This window comes from Xiphophorus couchianus, chromosome 22 (assembly GCF_001444195.1).
Source record: "Xiphophorus couchianus chromosome 22, X_couchianus-1.0, whole genome shotgun sequence".
NCBI lineage: Eukaryota > Metazoa > Chordata > Actinopteri > Cyprinodontiformes > Poeciliidae > Xiphophorus > Xiphophorus couchianus.
Genome location: NC_040249.1, coordinates 7,501,929 through 7,515,823, shown reverse-complemented (window position 1 = coordinate 7,515,823; position 13,895 = coordinate 7,501,929). Strand labels below are relative to the sequence as shown.

General features: G+C 40.1%; 2 protein-coding genes and 1 long non-coding RNA gene across 5 annotated transcripts in view; 2 read left to right on the top strand and 1 right to left on the bottom strand.

Moving 5' to 3' along the window:
- The first annotated feature begins 3,674 nt into the window (after positions 1–3,674).
- LOC114137741 (monocarboxylate transporter 9) lies at positions 3,675–10,825 on the top strand. Of its 2 annotated transcripts, none has more exons than XM_028006541.1 (6): positions 3,675–4,192; positions 5,647–5,904; positions 7,286–7,429; positions 8,650–8,745; positions 9,076–9,951; positions 10,086–10,825. In XM_028006541.1, exons 2-6 carry the CDS (start codon positions 5,706–5,708, stop codon positions 10,268–10,270), a joined length of 1,500 nt encoding a protein of 499 aa, XP_027862342.1. In that variant the 5' UTR covers positions 3,675–4,192; positions 5,647–5,705; the 3' UTR covers positions 10,271–10,825. The 2 variants fall into 2 exon arrangements, with proteins under 2 accessions (XP_027862342.1, XP_027862341.1); XM_028006540.1 differs by lacking the exon at positions 3,675–4,192 and adding an exon at positions 4,378–4,769.
- LOC114137742 (uncharacterized) lies at positions 4,972–5,760 on the bottom strand. Its single transcript, XR_003594082.1, has 2 exons — positions 5,618–5,760; positions 4,972–5,383 (listed from the first exon to the last, which is right to left on the bottom strand). It is a non-coding gene; the product is annotated as an uncharacterized LOC114137742 (long non-coding RNA).
- Positions 10,826–12,499: 1,674 nt separating the features above from the next.
- The window catches only part of LOC114138139 (protein FAM13A-like), a 19,484-nt gene continuing 18,088 nt past the window's right edge, over positions 12,500–13,895 (top strand). The window contains exons 1-2 of one of the 2 annotated variants that reach the window (XR_003594165.1): positions 12,500–12,794; positions 13,580–13,781. Coding sequence is in view for 1 of the 2 variants with exons in the window: in XM_028007229.1 (XP_027863030.1) it covers positions 12,765–12,794; positions 13,580–13,781 (232 nt within the window). In the remaining variant the exon portion in view is untranslated. The remainder of the gene's footprint in view (positions 12,795–13,579; positions 13,782–13,895) is intronic. The other variant, XM_028007229.1, reaches the window with a different exon arrangement.

Sequence of the window (13,895 nt, the reverse complement as noted above, 5' to 3'; positions counted from 1 at the left end):
CATTCTGGGACCTTGAAAGGCAGAATTTAATTTAAAAATAGGACTTTGAACCAAGGAGCTTCAGTCCAGTTCTCCGTACCTCAGATAAAATACTTCTTAGATTTTCTCTGTTTGAGAGGCCGATTAACTCAATGAATTACTTGTATCCCATGTTCTGGATGCATCTGTGTCTGGTGGCTCTTAAAGCACAGACTCCAGCTGTGGCCTGCATCTTGTCCATCTTCCCTCAAATTTTTTGAAAGGACTTTGCTTCGCAATCCCTTTAAAATTGCATTTTTCTCTGTGGCGTGGGCACCTGTGTCTTCCCTACTTCCTCCTTCTACTCAACATTCCTCTAATAGGCTTTGCTAAAATAAAAACAGCTTTTTGTTTTGGCAGTGTCCTTATATGGCTTAACTTCCTTGTAGAGGAGGTCAGTGACTGTGCTGGGTAATTGTAAAGTAATCAATGTTCCTCACAATGGTGAGGGCCATAACAGTCTTAAAATAAATATTTTATTGGTGTTGTATATTGTAATTGCTTGAAAACAGTTTGTTTTTTTTCATTAGCTACATAATCAGTAAAATTAGCAATAATTAACAGCGTTATCTTCATTCCAGTGGAGTCTAACATGACTTTTACTCGTTGAGTTGAACTATTGGCGGGGAAAAAAACAATTCAACAATGTAGTGAAAAAAGGTGAACATACCTGTCATTGAATTTTTGAAATTAAAATGGTAACAGTAAGCTGAACCTTGATTTCAGAAATCACGTGGCACATTAAAGCGCTCATGATCACATGTCAAGCGACCTAAATTTAACAGATTTATTCAAATCTCTTATTACATTGGGGACCAAACTGGTGCCTGCAAAGACCAGCAGGGTGGCATTCCTTTCCGCACTGCTAGACAAAAACACATATGGAATCAGTTACTCTTTGGTATTTATCTATTGTTATATAACCAAATCATGTGATATTCCCGGCCGCACTCGGTCAAGACATTTCCCTTGTGCTAGCATCTAATTTTCATGTAGTCGGCAAGGTTTAAACTGGTTCTAACTGGCTGGATGCTGGAGGAGTGGTTTCTATAAATCAATCATCCCAGGATCATTAAACTCTGTAAACCTTTGTAATGTGGGTGTAATAACATATGCGAGGGGGGGAAAAGTACAAGAATGAGACACATTAGGCTTCCATTAGTTTAGTCCAGGTAAATGTAGCACATTTACACACACGCACACACACCCCTGGTTGAAGCTCACCAGAAGCAAAAACATACTCTGCACTCCAGGCGTGATATAATTATGTTTTCCTCTATAAAGACTTGCTGAGAGTTGTGAAGCAAGTTAAAGTGTATTCCGTGTCCCGAGTTTTCTTATTATGTTGCCGCATTATCTCAGTAACCTGAACTAATCCAAGCAGGAATCTAGGCTGGAGGCTCAGGTGGCCATGTTGGGTTCTGAAGTCACCTTTTCACCCCTATGGCTCTCTGGAACCAGGCTGCCGGACTGGAGAGATTTATCCAGATCGCAGGGGGGCGTTCAACTGTCCGACCTCTCGCAAGAAAGAACAGCAGGCTGCTGCTTCTCAGGTCTCACAAAAGTCCTAGGCAAAAAGAAGTAGGCTACTCAAAATATCACGTCATCTCACGTAATAAATGATGGGAATGTAGATCCTCCCTGGATTAGAACAAAATGATCCATGTTCATGTTTACTAGTGTGCATTTTACAGTAAGAGGACATCTGAGAGACTTTAGTACACGTTAACAACTGAACTTTTTAAAACATGTTTGTGGAAACATTTCTTGGCTCTTCAGTTGATTCTTTTGATTACACCTTTCTTCCCTTTATCTTTGCTTTCTTTTTTTCCTGTATATTTAAATATCCAGCTATTTCTGTAGTCATACGTCATCATTCAGATTTCTGAATTATTTCAATTTAAAGTCTTATTTAATTTTGTCCATAATCCTTGACTGGAGATCTCTTCCCATTTAAAATTTGTTTTTGCAGTACACAGAGTCAAAACAAATTCAACGTAATATGTTGGCATCTTTTGCCAGATGATGCTTCACAATTGCAAATCTTTTCACTGGCTTGTGAAATTAAGATTTATTTCTTAACAAAAGACTGAAAGGACTTGTCCATAATTAGTGCCAAATAAATAGACATAAATGCAAATTAAATACACCATATAAAAAACTTTAAAATCTATAAAATGCCTAATGTGGAAAAACACTGAAGTTTGCAAACTGGAGTTGATCAATGACAAAAATAATAACTGCAGCAATCTATAGAGTATAACTCCCTCGACAGTTTGACTCTTTTTTTTTCCCAGGTAATCTAACTGAACTTCAGTAGCTTTTAACGCTACTAAATTTAAAAAATGTGATATTACTAGGACACTTTAGAAAATGGATTAAGTAACCAAAATGTAGCTTTCCGCCGTTAACATTACTTGGCCTTAAACCTAAAACTCACGGGTCAATAAACTGTCAGGATTAATGACCCATTGAAGTTCACAGCCGACATTAATTCCAGAATCGGTTAATAATCCACTCTACAAACTCCCCTGAATTTGTTCCACCACATCCCCGACGAGCACTAGGCCTATATCTAGTTGAAACTGGTCTGGAGGCACTGGTCAGTGAAATGCCAGTATAAAGTACAATTAAATGGGGATTATGGAGGCTAAACCTTTTCACTAACACCCTTCTTGGCAGTTGACCTCAGTTATGGGGAAACGCATCAAAGATCCAAGAAAGTCTTTATCTTGAAACCCACTTGCACTTTTCTCTCCATTCAACCCTCCAAAATGTCCTCCTATTTATGCCTTTTTATCTCCCATGTCCTCGTTTCGACTGGTTGTTTATTCTCACCGCTTTTATTTACAACCCTTCTCCTCAGCGTGTTCTGCTGACAATGCTGCGCACTGTGTCTGACGATATAGGTTGTTTTTTTTTGAGAACAGGGACAATCGCTTTGGGTGATATAATTTTATGACGTAGAGTGACAAAGAGCAGTTCCCCCCTCACCTCACACCTTAACAGCGAAAAGGAAACAAGAAGACGCAAAGCCCTGCAAAATGTATTTCCACCCCATTGAATGTGTTTTATTGATATTGGCCCTGAACAGATCGTCCCAGCGTAGTGCTGTGGGAATGTTTTTTGTTTCTTTTTCCCAGCAGTGACAGGGAAGTTGGTCAGAGCTGATGGGAAGGTGAAATCAATGAAGAAAACCCGATAAGGACTGTAGAAGACTTGGGATTTAATTTCTTGGACTTTAATTTCCCTGGGGGACAACAACACTAAAAAACAAAGCAAGAGATTCAGTTGAATGGCTTGGATTGGCAAATATAGCTACTGTCTTGGAGTGGCTCAGTCAAAGTCCAAATCTAAATCCGGTTGAGACTCTGTGGCACGCTTGAACATTCATATTTCTAGGCGATTTCCATTTAATTCGTCTGAGGGTATTTTGCCAATAATGAGGCAATTTAGCTAGTAGAGTGAAATCTGAAATGTGTTGCAGCTGTAATTGGAGTAAATTGGGGTTATAACATATAACCTCCTGGGGTTAAATGCAAATACAAGCCCTAATTTTCAATGCTGTTTTTATTATTATTTTTGGTAAGATGATCTCACAAAATACTTGGGTAAAAACAAAAGAAAAATGCATAAAATTTTGTTATGGAGTTTTGTAAGCCACAGCAAGGCATTTGTTTATCTTTCTAAGTGACTAACATTATAATCAGTTCTTATAATCAGTTCATCATCTGACACTCTTCCTGGGGTCGCTTTTCACTTGATCGGGCTATTTATGGAGGACTCACGTGTTGCAGCCTAATCTTAAGTCGCACTTATCCTTCCACAGTATTCTCAGCCTTTTACTTTCTATTATATTAATGAGGAAAGATAAGCAGATTCGGGCGGTTTTATGCAGGTTTTCCCGCTGAAGGCGGCTCAGCGCGGGGACTTCAGGGAGGGCTCCCCGCTGGTGCTGCGTGGCGGTGTTCTCACCATCCATCAACCGGTTCAGACTGGACTCATGGCAGCGTTAACAATGTGACCGGAGGGAAGGAGCCCACTCACAAGCACTCCTCAACTTTAAGCACCACGCATATTGTCATCGCCAACTTTTCTTATTAATTTGAAAAGGTGAATTCTTAAAAGAAAAAAGAAAGCAAGACTGTCTCCTGTGGCTGAATGAACTTTGCAGGTAAACAAAAAACAATAAGTGTGGTTTTGCCTGTGTTCTTTGTGCGTGAACGCGCTTGTCTTTGGGCTTTAAATTTTTTTTTTTTTTTTTAAATTAAAAATACGTGTAATTGATTTAAGCTTAAAAAAAACACACACACAGAAAAAGAAAAAAAAAAGTAGAAAATAGAGCCACAAACGAAAGCAGTCGACGCATCTTTGCGGAGCGACACGGAGCCGGTGTGCTGCGCGAGGCGCTTTCAGACGCGCAGGGAGGAAGCGCCGTTTCCTCATCTCTCGTGGCTGCTCTCGAGCTGCTGCTGGACCAGCAAGAACAGCTTTGAACCGGTTTGTCACCAGCTACAAAGCAGTAAAAAGGAGAGAGAGAGAGAGAAGAGCCAGCGCACAATGAGCACTGTTGATATCGAGCGTTTCCCCACTACACACGCATATCTCATAGAGCTCGTCAGAAGGCAAAGCATTCCGATTTTTTTTTTTTGTAAAGAGAGATTTATTAATTCATTTATCTATTTTGTACATGAAAAGTTCCCGTGGAGCGCGCAGGTCCGCAGGCGCCGTCTGCTGCTGTAGATGCTGAGGTGAGTGCGACGTTTGTTTACAATTACGTTATACCCGCTTTGTTTCCCTCCTTATTGTTATTTAGCAAAAAAAAAAAAAAAAAAGACATCAACAAAAAAAGAAAAAGAATGTTAGTGCTTTCGGCGAATATCGAGTTATTATGGCATCTTGATTTTCATTAGGTTTCAGTGGGAAGAAAAATGTACATTCTTTAAACAAACCCAAACCAACTATTTTTATTTTCATTGCATTGCGAGCGGATGAATCTATAACCAAAAGAACATATTGTATCAACTTTTGCTTTTATAGTTTAAACGTAATTTACAGGTAATATGGGGAGGGATTCATTATGCTGCAGTGGAGTGCAACGATGCGATGGGCTCCAAATAATTTAGAGAAAGTACTCTAACTGATCAAAGACCCCCTATCAGAGGTGAATCATGGAAAAGTCAGATCACAGAGGCAGAGAAAGGAGATCAGCCGCATTCTCCTCCTCCTGTAAGGTGTGGTTAGACAGAAAGCAACAAATAGAGCAGCTGGCTGTAGGGAGGCTGCAGTCACATCGAGCCGAGGACCTCACACAGGTGACCAACTGTCCAGGCCAGGTGTTGCAGCAGCCCTCCTTACATCGAGGCTAGGAGTAAGTGCACAGTCAGGGAGATGTTATAGGTCATGCTTTAAAAATGTGCTGCGACAGACTGGCGACCTGTCCAGGGTGAACCCCGCCTCCCGCCTGGAACGTAGCTGGAGATAGGCACCAGCAACCCTCCCGACCCCATTAGGGACAAGGGTGCACAGAAAATGGATGGATGGATGGATGGATGGATGGATGGATTTTACACTCATATAGACAAAATTAACAACATACATATGTATATTTTTTCTTCTTTTTTTCAGGAACTTCTCCTCAGTAAAAGCTGTAACAGATCCCATCGGCCCCCAGTAACATCAGCACCATGTCTTCGTCCACCAAAGTCCTAGATGGAGGCTGGGGATGGGCGATCGTTGCTGCCTCCTTCATGGCCCAGCTCCTGGCCTATGGATCACCTCAGTCCGTGGGGGTCCTGTACCCCGAGTGGCTGCACACCTACCAGGAGGGCAAGGGCATGACGGCCTGGGTGGGCTCTCTGGTGGCAGGAGTGGGATTAATAGCCAGTGAGTAGCAGCAAACATTGCAGTCTTGCAGTAAACCAATTATTTGTTATTTCTTAATTAATTGATTGATTAAATTATCCCTGGATAAATACAAATTCAGCTAATTCAACTTATGACTTTTAGACTTTAACCAGCTGCTTGCTATCAATATTATCAATACTTTGCAGGAATGTTGTGTTTGGATAATGTTACTAAATGTGTTAAGTGTTTAAAAAAGTGGAACTCTTGAAGAGCCCTTTCACCCTTACACCTGTCGTTCAACCTTTTCCTTCCCAGTCATAATCACTCACACAGTGCCACTGATAAAAGAGGCAACACAATGTTTGTTCAAAGTCTGAGTGATGAGTAAGGAGCCACTACATTATGGAGCAGAAATACAGCACAGTTTTCATATCGACGATTAATCACCAGAGGGACAACGTTGCATCATGACTATGAGCACTTTGTGGCTCCCTGAGCAGAGTTGCAATTATTGATTTTCCCAGAGAGCAAAGCGAGTGCATGTCATCCTTGCTGTGAGCGTAGGAGGATCATTTAGCCCTGGAGCCAACTGCTGAGACACTGAAAGAGGAGAGGAGACGCAGTGGAAGACACAGATAAGGGAGATACATGTGGATTTGTTCCTGTTCTTGACAATCTAAAAAATAAATAAATAAGATAAAAACAAAAAGAAAGTGTCCTAAAATGTGGCAGAACAAAGTCTTGCTGAAAAGTTCACCAACACTGTAGAAGTTTATTTACTCTCCAGAAACGCTGACAAACAAGAGCAGTGGTAGACTTGTGAATTTGCCTGGTATTCCCTTCTTGGGTAAGGCTCGCCTCTCAGCGTGGCTTCTGGCTGTCCGTCTCAAAAGAGAGTGTGGGGGGAAACCTTAACTGGACAGATCTGGCTTCAGGCCCTGGGCAAGACTCAGACATGTGTCCCGATTGTCTGCTGCTAAAGTGCTGCAGTTTCTGCTAGACGACAGCAGGGAAAGAAGGGATCTCTGAGGAATGAGAATAGGATCGGCTTGCATGATACATGAGTTCACCGGCTTGACGACATGGATGTATTTCCATTTGTGAAAAAAGAATGTTTGTTAGGTTTCATGCAGATGCACTTACTGTGGAGGTGTTGCCCGAAAGTTAAGAATTCCTTTCATTTTCACCCTAAAGGATATAGTCAAAACTACAAAATTGTAGTTTAATGACACATCTGAGGTGTGTGGCTAGAGGCAGCAGTGCATTGCTCTTCTCAGAAAGCTCTGTTATGAAGGACATGACACAGCAGTTTTTATCTTCTCTACTCTTAGGTTGATATTTTTAGCTCCGATCACTCTGCCATTTTCCTCTGACTCCACTTGTCTCTCCCTTTGCCTTCCTTCCCCTCTCTTCCCCTCAGGTCCCATCTGCAGCACCTGCGTAGACAACTTCGGAGCACGTCCTGTTACCATCTTCAGTGGTGTTATGGTGGCAGGCGGCCTGATGCTCAGTGCCTTTGCTCCAAACGTCCAGTTCCTCATATTTTCTTATGGAATTGTTGTTGGTAAGGATTCACTTATTTTACCTGTAATTTGTTTTGTTTTGTTTCTTAGTCAGTCTTCCCTTGAATTTCTACAGAGTTTGCTCTTTTCCAGTTTGAGGTGTTTGGACATAAATATTAAATCATGAAATAAAACATTCATATCCATTTGCTCTACACTTTTTGAAGTACTACTAAAAGTAAATTGGTCAATGAAGGGAAAGAAAATTGAAAAAATGCTATTGGTTTGTCTACTTGCAAACTAAAGTGGACAAACCCAGATTAGCATTGGTTTGGAGTTACTTTTACAGTCAATTTACAATGCAGGCATGGTAATTTTTGTTTCTTTGTCATTTGCTAAAATTTCTTCTGATGATTTTTTAAAATATTCCTCATTTTCCATTAGAGTAGTATCCTTTTGAAGCAAAACTTACTTATTGAGTACAATCAAACACAGACCAAATCTCATGGTTTGAGAGCTACTGGGTCTAGAGGGCACTATCCATTTGGATCTTATCTCGTAATAATAGAATATGTGGTTTATGTTGCTCTGTTATAGGTCGGAAGGACACAAGGTAAATTTGTGCCCAGGAACAATCTCATAACACATTGTATAATCACTGGAGAAAAAGCAAGAGTGCATGTTGAGTCAAACTCTTATGTAACATCAGAGACTGACTTTAGCCTTAATTACCGGTACTAGTTAATAAATATCAATGGACCTGATAGGATGACAGGATATATAGCTAACCATGGCTCAATTTGTTTGATCATTACTGACCACTGTTGACAGAAAAATAAGAACTAATGACTCAGTCAAAATTCACATTTGGGCTTTTACTGCCTTTGTTCCCTGACTGGTGGTTATGCATGGACTCAGCTACCACCTGTTGCTGGATATTAAGTGACCATGCGTGCTTAATTCTGGTGAACCCTTTCACCGCACATGCTATGTTTCATGCAAGGTGCACTGACCAGGAAGGTTATACATAGTTAAAGAGCAATTTATTTTTAGAGATGCCCTCAGATAACTCACAGTTCCTGCGCAAGCACATGTAGCTTGTTTACTTGTCATCATGTTGCATGTTTTTCTAAGTGTGTTGCTTAAATCTTATGACGCACACCGCCCTTTGAAAGTAAACATGTGTTTCTACAACATGGGACAGTCAAAACACAATTGTATGTGCAGAAAAGGCTATCCTTTTCATTCAGGCTAATGCATTTTATATTTTCTCATTTCCTAGGCCTGGGTTGTGGACTTGTCTACGCCGCCACCTTGACAATCACCTGTCAGTATTTTGACAAGAGACGCGGCCTTGCCCTTGGCATTGTCACCACAGGTACTTCTGCCTACCTCTCCCCGGAGATCTCTGGGTGCCTTCCTGTTCTCCATGCTCACTTCTTTAATGTATGAGCTGCCAGGAGCCTTACAAAGCTCAGGTAAACATATGTAGTAGTTAAGCCTGATAGGCCTATTAATAAAACAGCTGGACTGACCTGTTAATGCCATCTAGCTTGGCTGAGAATGAAAATTTCCTTGTTTGACTCCTTAAGGTTGTAAGATAGAACTATGTAGAAGACTGAGCACCTTATTTTCTTACACATTACAACATTAGAATTTTCGGTCTTATTTTACACTAACATTAAATCTTTGTCCTTTCCTCGTGCAGGCACAAGCGTAGGCGCATTCATCTATGCCACTGCTCAAAACGAGCTGATTGTCCTCTATGGCCTAGATGGCTGCTTGCTCATCATCGGAGCCATAGCACTGAATCTCATGGCGTGCTCTGGTTTCATGAGGCCCTTGAACATGCCAGGTTACTACCTCAAGCAAAAGGCCGCCCTCGAACGGAACACAGAAGAGCAGCTCTTCGTCAAGCCCCCATTCGACGACCTCAAGATCGCAGTGGGTTCTGCAACAACCACTCCAGAGAAACCTCTCACGGTGAAGGAGTTGCTCATCACCATTGATGTTAAGGACTTGTCCATTCAAACAGAAAAGAAAGAGGGTCACCTGGCTGGGCTGGCCATTGTAAAAGCAATCAAGAAAAAGCAAAAGGCTTACTCCAAGTACATGCAGTCATTGTACGAGATCTTACAGGACCAAGAAATGGTGGCCTTCTGCATAGCCATCTTCCTATTCAGCTTGGGTGCGTTTCCACCAGTCCTCTTTGTAGAGGACGTGGCCCAGAGTGAAGGACTTATTGAAGAAGTTAGTGTCATTCCTCTTGTATCCATAGGTGCTATTGCCACTTGCGTAGGCAAACTAACACTGGGCATCCTGGTGGACATTAAATGGATCAACGGTATCTATCTCTATGCCTTCACAATGTTGGCAGCAGGTTTGGTACTACTTCTTATCCCCATCACCAAAAGTTACGTTGGGCTGCAAATCCTGACAGCTATCCTTGGTTTTTTCTCTGGAAACTGGTCGCTTACTTCTTACATCACCACTAAGATTGTTGGCTTAGACAGACTGACACAAGCCCACGGCATCCTTATGTTCTTTGGGGGATTTGGGATCATGCTTGGACCTCCTGTTGTAGGTAAGATGCTTGTTTATATCCATGTTTTAAACACCATACACAAGCATGTTTTATGTGTTGTTAGTTTTAAGACGTTGTTTGTCTGAAGCTTTGTTGACCATTCTAACCATGGTGTTTTTCATTTCACTTTTCAGGGTGGTTTTTTGACTGGACACAGTCGTACGACTTGGCGTTCTACTTCAGTGGTAGCTGCGTTCTTTTGGGAGCGTTCATTCTCTTTCTACTCAGCCTTCCCTGCTGGAACAGGAGGCCCTCTGAGAACGACAAACCTGAAGTCCAATACACCAGCACCTGTGACAAAGTTGCCTCAGTAGCCTGAATTTAAGCACCTATCATGAAGATCATGATACCTGCTGCTGACTGTTTCCGAACTATGCCCCAAAAAAAGCCGTTGGAGGAATTTTTTTTTCTCTGATCATGCTGGGGTTTCTTCTTCATTTCTGTTGTCAGATTTCAAAATACCAGGTTCTCAGGTTGAACCCATTTACAACTGATATTTTTCAAAGTATTGACTCCAAAGCCTGCTATGAATATTTTTCTTATTACCTCATTTTACGAGGTTAACAGAACAATGTTGGTAAAAATCCAAAATTTCTCTTTTTTATGTGAAGACTATTACTTTTTCTTCTCTGCAGCTTTGAAAATATGACATCATGCCACCCATGAGTCCAGGAAAAAGATCCTGACAACCACTACAAATACACTAACATTTCATGTCAAAATTCACATATAATCACCCATTTTAAATATATGATAATTTATTCTATGTTGGTTGGAACATTTTTTATACCTATTAAAATAAAATTTGATTCTGTATTTTGGTCTCAGTAAACAAGCTCTCCATTCTGAATGCTACCAAAGCATCCATGATAGCCAATCCCTGTCATCACATAATGCCTGCAGAACCAATTCATAGGCCTTTCTTTGCTGTGAGATTTTGATATTTAAGTGCATGGAACTTGTTTGTAATGTTTTACAATAACTTACACTTGATGTGTCTCTTGTTTCTGGACCAGACAGATGATTCTAGAACACATAGAAATGTCTGGGGGATCTTGCTGTATGTACAACATTTTGCAACATGCTGCATGTCCTTATCACGAGACCGCACAGACATTCAGTTTGACCTACCTGGTCCTTTTTATCACATTCTGTGCGTTTAAATGTTTGTTTTGTGTGCAGGGGTGCACCGCTATATCTTTGTGTTAGCCGTAGTTTGTAAAACCCTATGTGCTTGTGACGTTTATATGCACAAAACTGTGCCTCAGAGCGGCACAGTTAAAAATTGTGATCAAGGTTGTTATTGTGATTTAAACTGTAACAGGCTTTTAGAACTCTGTGAATGCTGTAAAGTAAACCACTAGGGATGTTTTTGGTGGCTCCAGCTTCAGGTCTAAGAGTGAATCTGGGACATTTGTGTTTAGCATTATTTTGTTCATAGAGGGTGTTGTATTTATGTTTGCCTTTCAGTTATTTTGTTTATTTAAAATGTGCCAATAAAGACATTTTTATTAGTAGCACTGTGTATTGATTTGTTATGAAGTCTTAATATTTTAAATTCTAGGGTCAGAAGGTCAGAAACCTTACAACCCAAAGAGCACCTTTTACTCTGGCTCATACCAATTTTAATAGAGTGTAATGCGGCAAAAAAACCCAAATGTTGATGGAGAACCTCACTAAAAAACAATTTTCACGTTTGCCACACATTTTAAATGAGTTTTTCCATTGTAACTTTGGTTGTATGTTTAGGGTTGCGGTCCTGCTGAAAAGTGAACCTGCAGAAGAAAGCCTGTAACAGGCTTTCCTCCAGGATTGCCCTGTATGTAGCTTTGTATAACTCACTGTTATCCCTAACCAACTTACTTGTTCCTGCTGAAGAAAAGCCTCCAACAGCACATTACTGCAATCACCACCATGTTTTACAGTAGGGAATGGTGTGTTCAGAGTTGTATGTTTTTTGCATCCCTATATGCTTACATTTTTTACTACCATGCTGATAACAAACCTGATTTCTAGCACTATCGTTTATTTAAGAGTATTGAGGTACAGGGGGCTAAAAAGGCACCCAAAAAATATTGTTACTAATTTTTCTAAACAAAGAAAATTTTGTCTGGATTTGATAGTGTTATACAAGCAGCTTCATATGAAACAATTGCTGATCTACATGAATCCAGATGCCACAAAAGGAAACAAACAGTGAAGCCTTTCAGTGTTGTAATTTTATTTAAGAATAAAGTTGCGAATAATGTTTTGCACTTAGATTTTCTGAACATTTAGTAAATTGCTAAATCCAGAAATTTGAGGCAAGACCTTCGTGGAGGATATTACGAAGATATTTCGCCGGAACAATTTAACACCAGGTTTATCTGTCATTTCTCATTTTAGATCAAATGGAGTCGAAGTTTACAAACTCCTGTCTTATGTAAAATGTGCTGCTGACCACACTGGTCAAACACGGCAAGCATGATGGAAACCATTTCCACAGAATTTCACCTGAGCATCCTGAGCCACTCAACTGTTGCCCTTAGCAATTCCCATAGCGACCGTGTGTCACGTGACTAGTAACGTAAACAATTTGCCAGTGAAGTTAGCAGGAGGATACTGAGCCAAAAAAGGCTTCCTTAAAATAACTTTATAGACATATATATGTGTGTATATATTTGCGATTATCCAGCCGCCGGGATGTGAAGACCATGGCAACGATTAGTCACGAGTCTTCGAAAGTTTCTGTAAGCGGAGCATTCATTTGGACAAGATGAAAATCCGTCTACAACTCAAAGGCGGAGAGCAGTTCCAGTCCGCTGAGCTGAAAAATGGGCGCAAGCGCTTCATTATCCTCCTGTGTAAGTTCACATATTCAGTGTGTTATTCTACTACTAAAGGCTTTCCTACGTCATTAAGTAGCAAGTGAGACTTAATTTTGTACAGTTTTCCTTGCAACGTCTGTGTCATGTTGCCAGGCACTCCAGGATTGGACTTGTTTCAAATATCTTGTAGTTCTGGAGACCGACGTTACTTTTAAGGAAGTTTCAGGTTACGTTATCTTTAAGGGTCAGTAATGAAAGAAAAAAAGGAAATATACATACTAATAAAATTATTATCAAATTACTTTGTCATTCTTCACTTTTATTCAATAAGTTATAAAAAAAAAATGTAAAACGGCATTTTACCTAAATGAATTCTAAATGATAAACAAACAACAAACCTTTGAAAAATATTACTTGTAATACTCTACATTACATAGGTATGGTAGGGAAGTAGAAAAGATAATTACAATATTTTAACTTCTGTCTCTGGTCCAAGGTGTTATAACCTACAAGGTTTCCGTCCATCCCACCATGATCTACTTGAAAGAAATCCACAGTAAATTGAATTTTTGTGAACTTTAGTTTTCTTACCAATTATAAACTGTTGAAAAAAATAGACGTGGAGGCAAATTTGAGTCTGGAAAAGGTTTTACATTTACATGAATTCTTGTAAGTATATTCAGATATTTATACTAAAATCAAGGTGGGTGTAAAATGATCACATATTTAACCAAAACTATGTTTTTAAGTTACTTCTGGTGTTTCTTAACGTTAATGTAATAAATGAGATCTCCCTCTGTTAATTTCTCTTCTCGCTGCAGAACAACATATCTTCAGTGAAAATAATAAGACCCAACTCTAAAGTCTGCCCAGAACTCACAGTTCCTGCACATGTTCCAGTTCCTGGAGAACCACCAGGGTGTGTATTCGGTGTTGCTTTGGAAAAACTAAATGACAATGGACAGATGGTCAGAGGGATACCTTTTGTCTTTAGAGACATGGTAGAGTTCTTGGAAAAGTTTGGTACGTAAAGCCCTTCTGAGTCTCTTAACTAAATTGCTTTATTCACCAATTTTTTTTTAAATTACATTTAACTCAAGCATCATCCGTATGTGTTGTGAATGAATATGTTTTCCC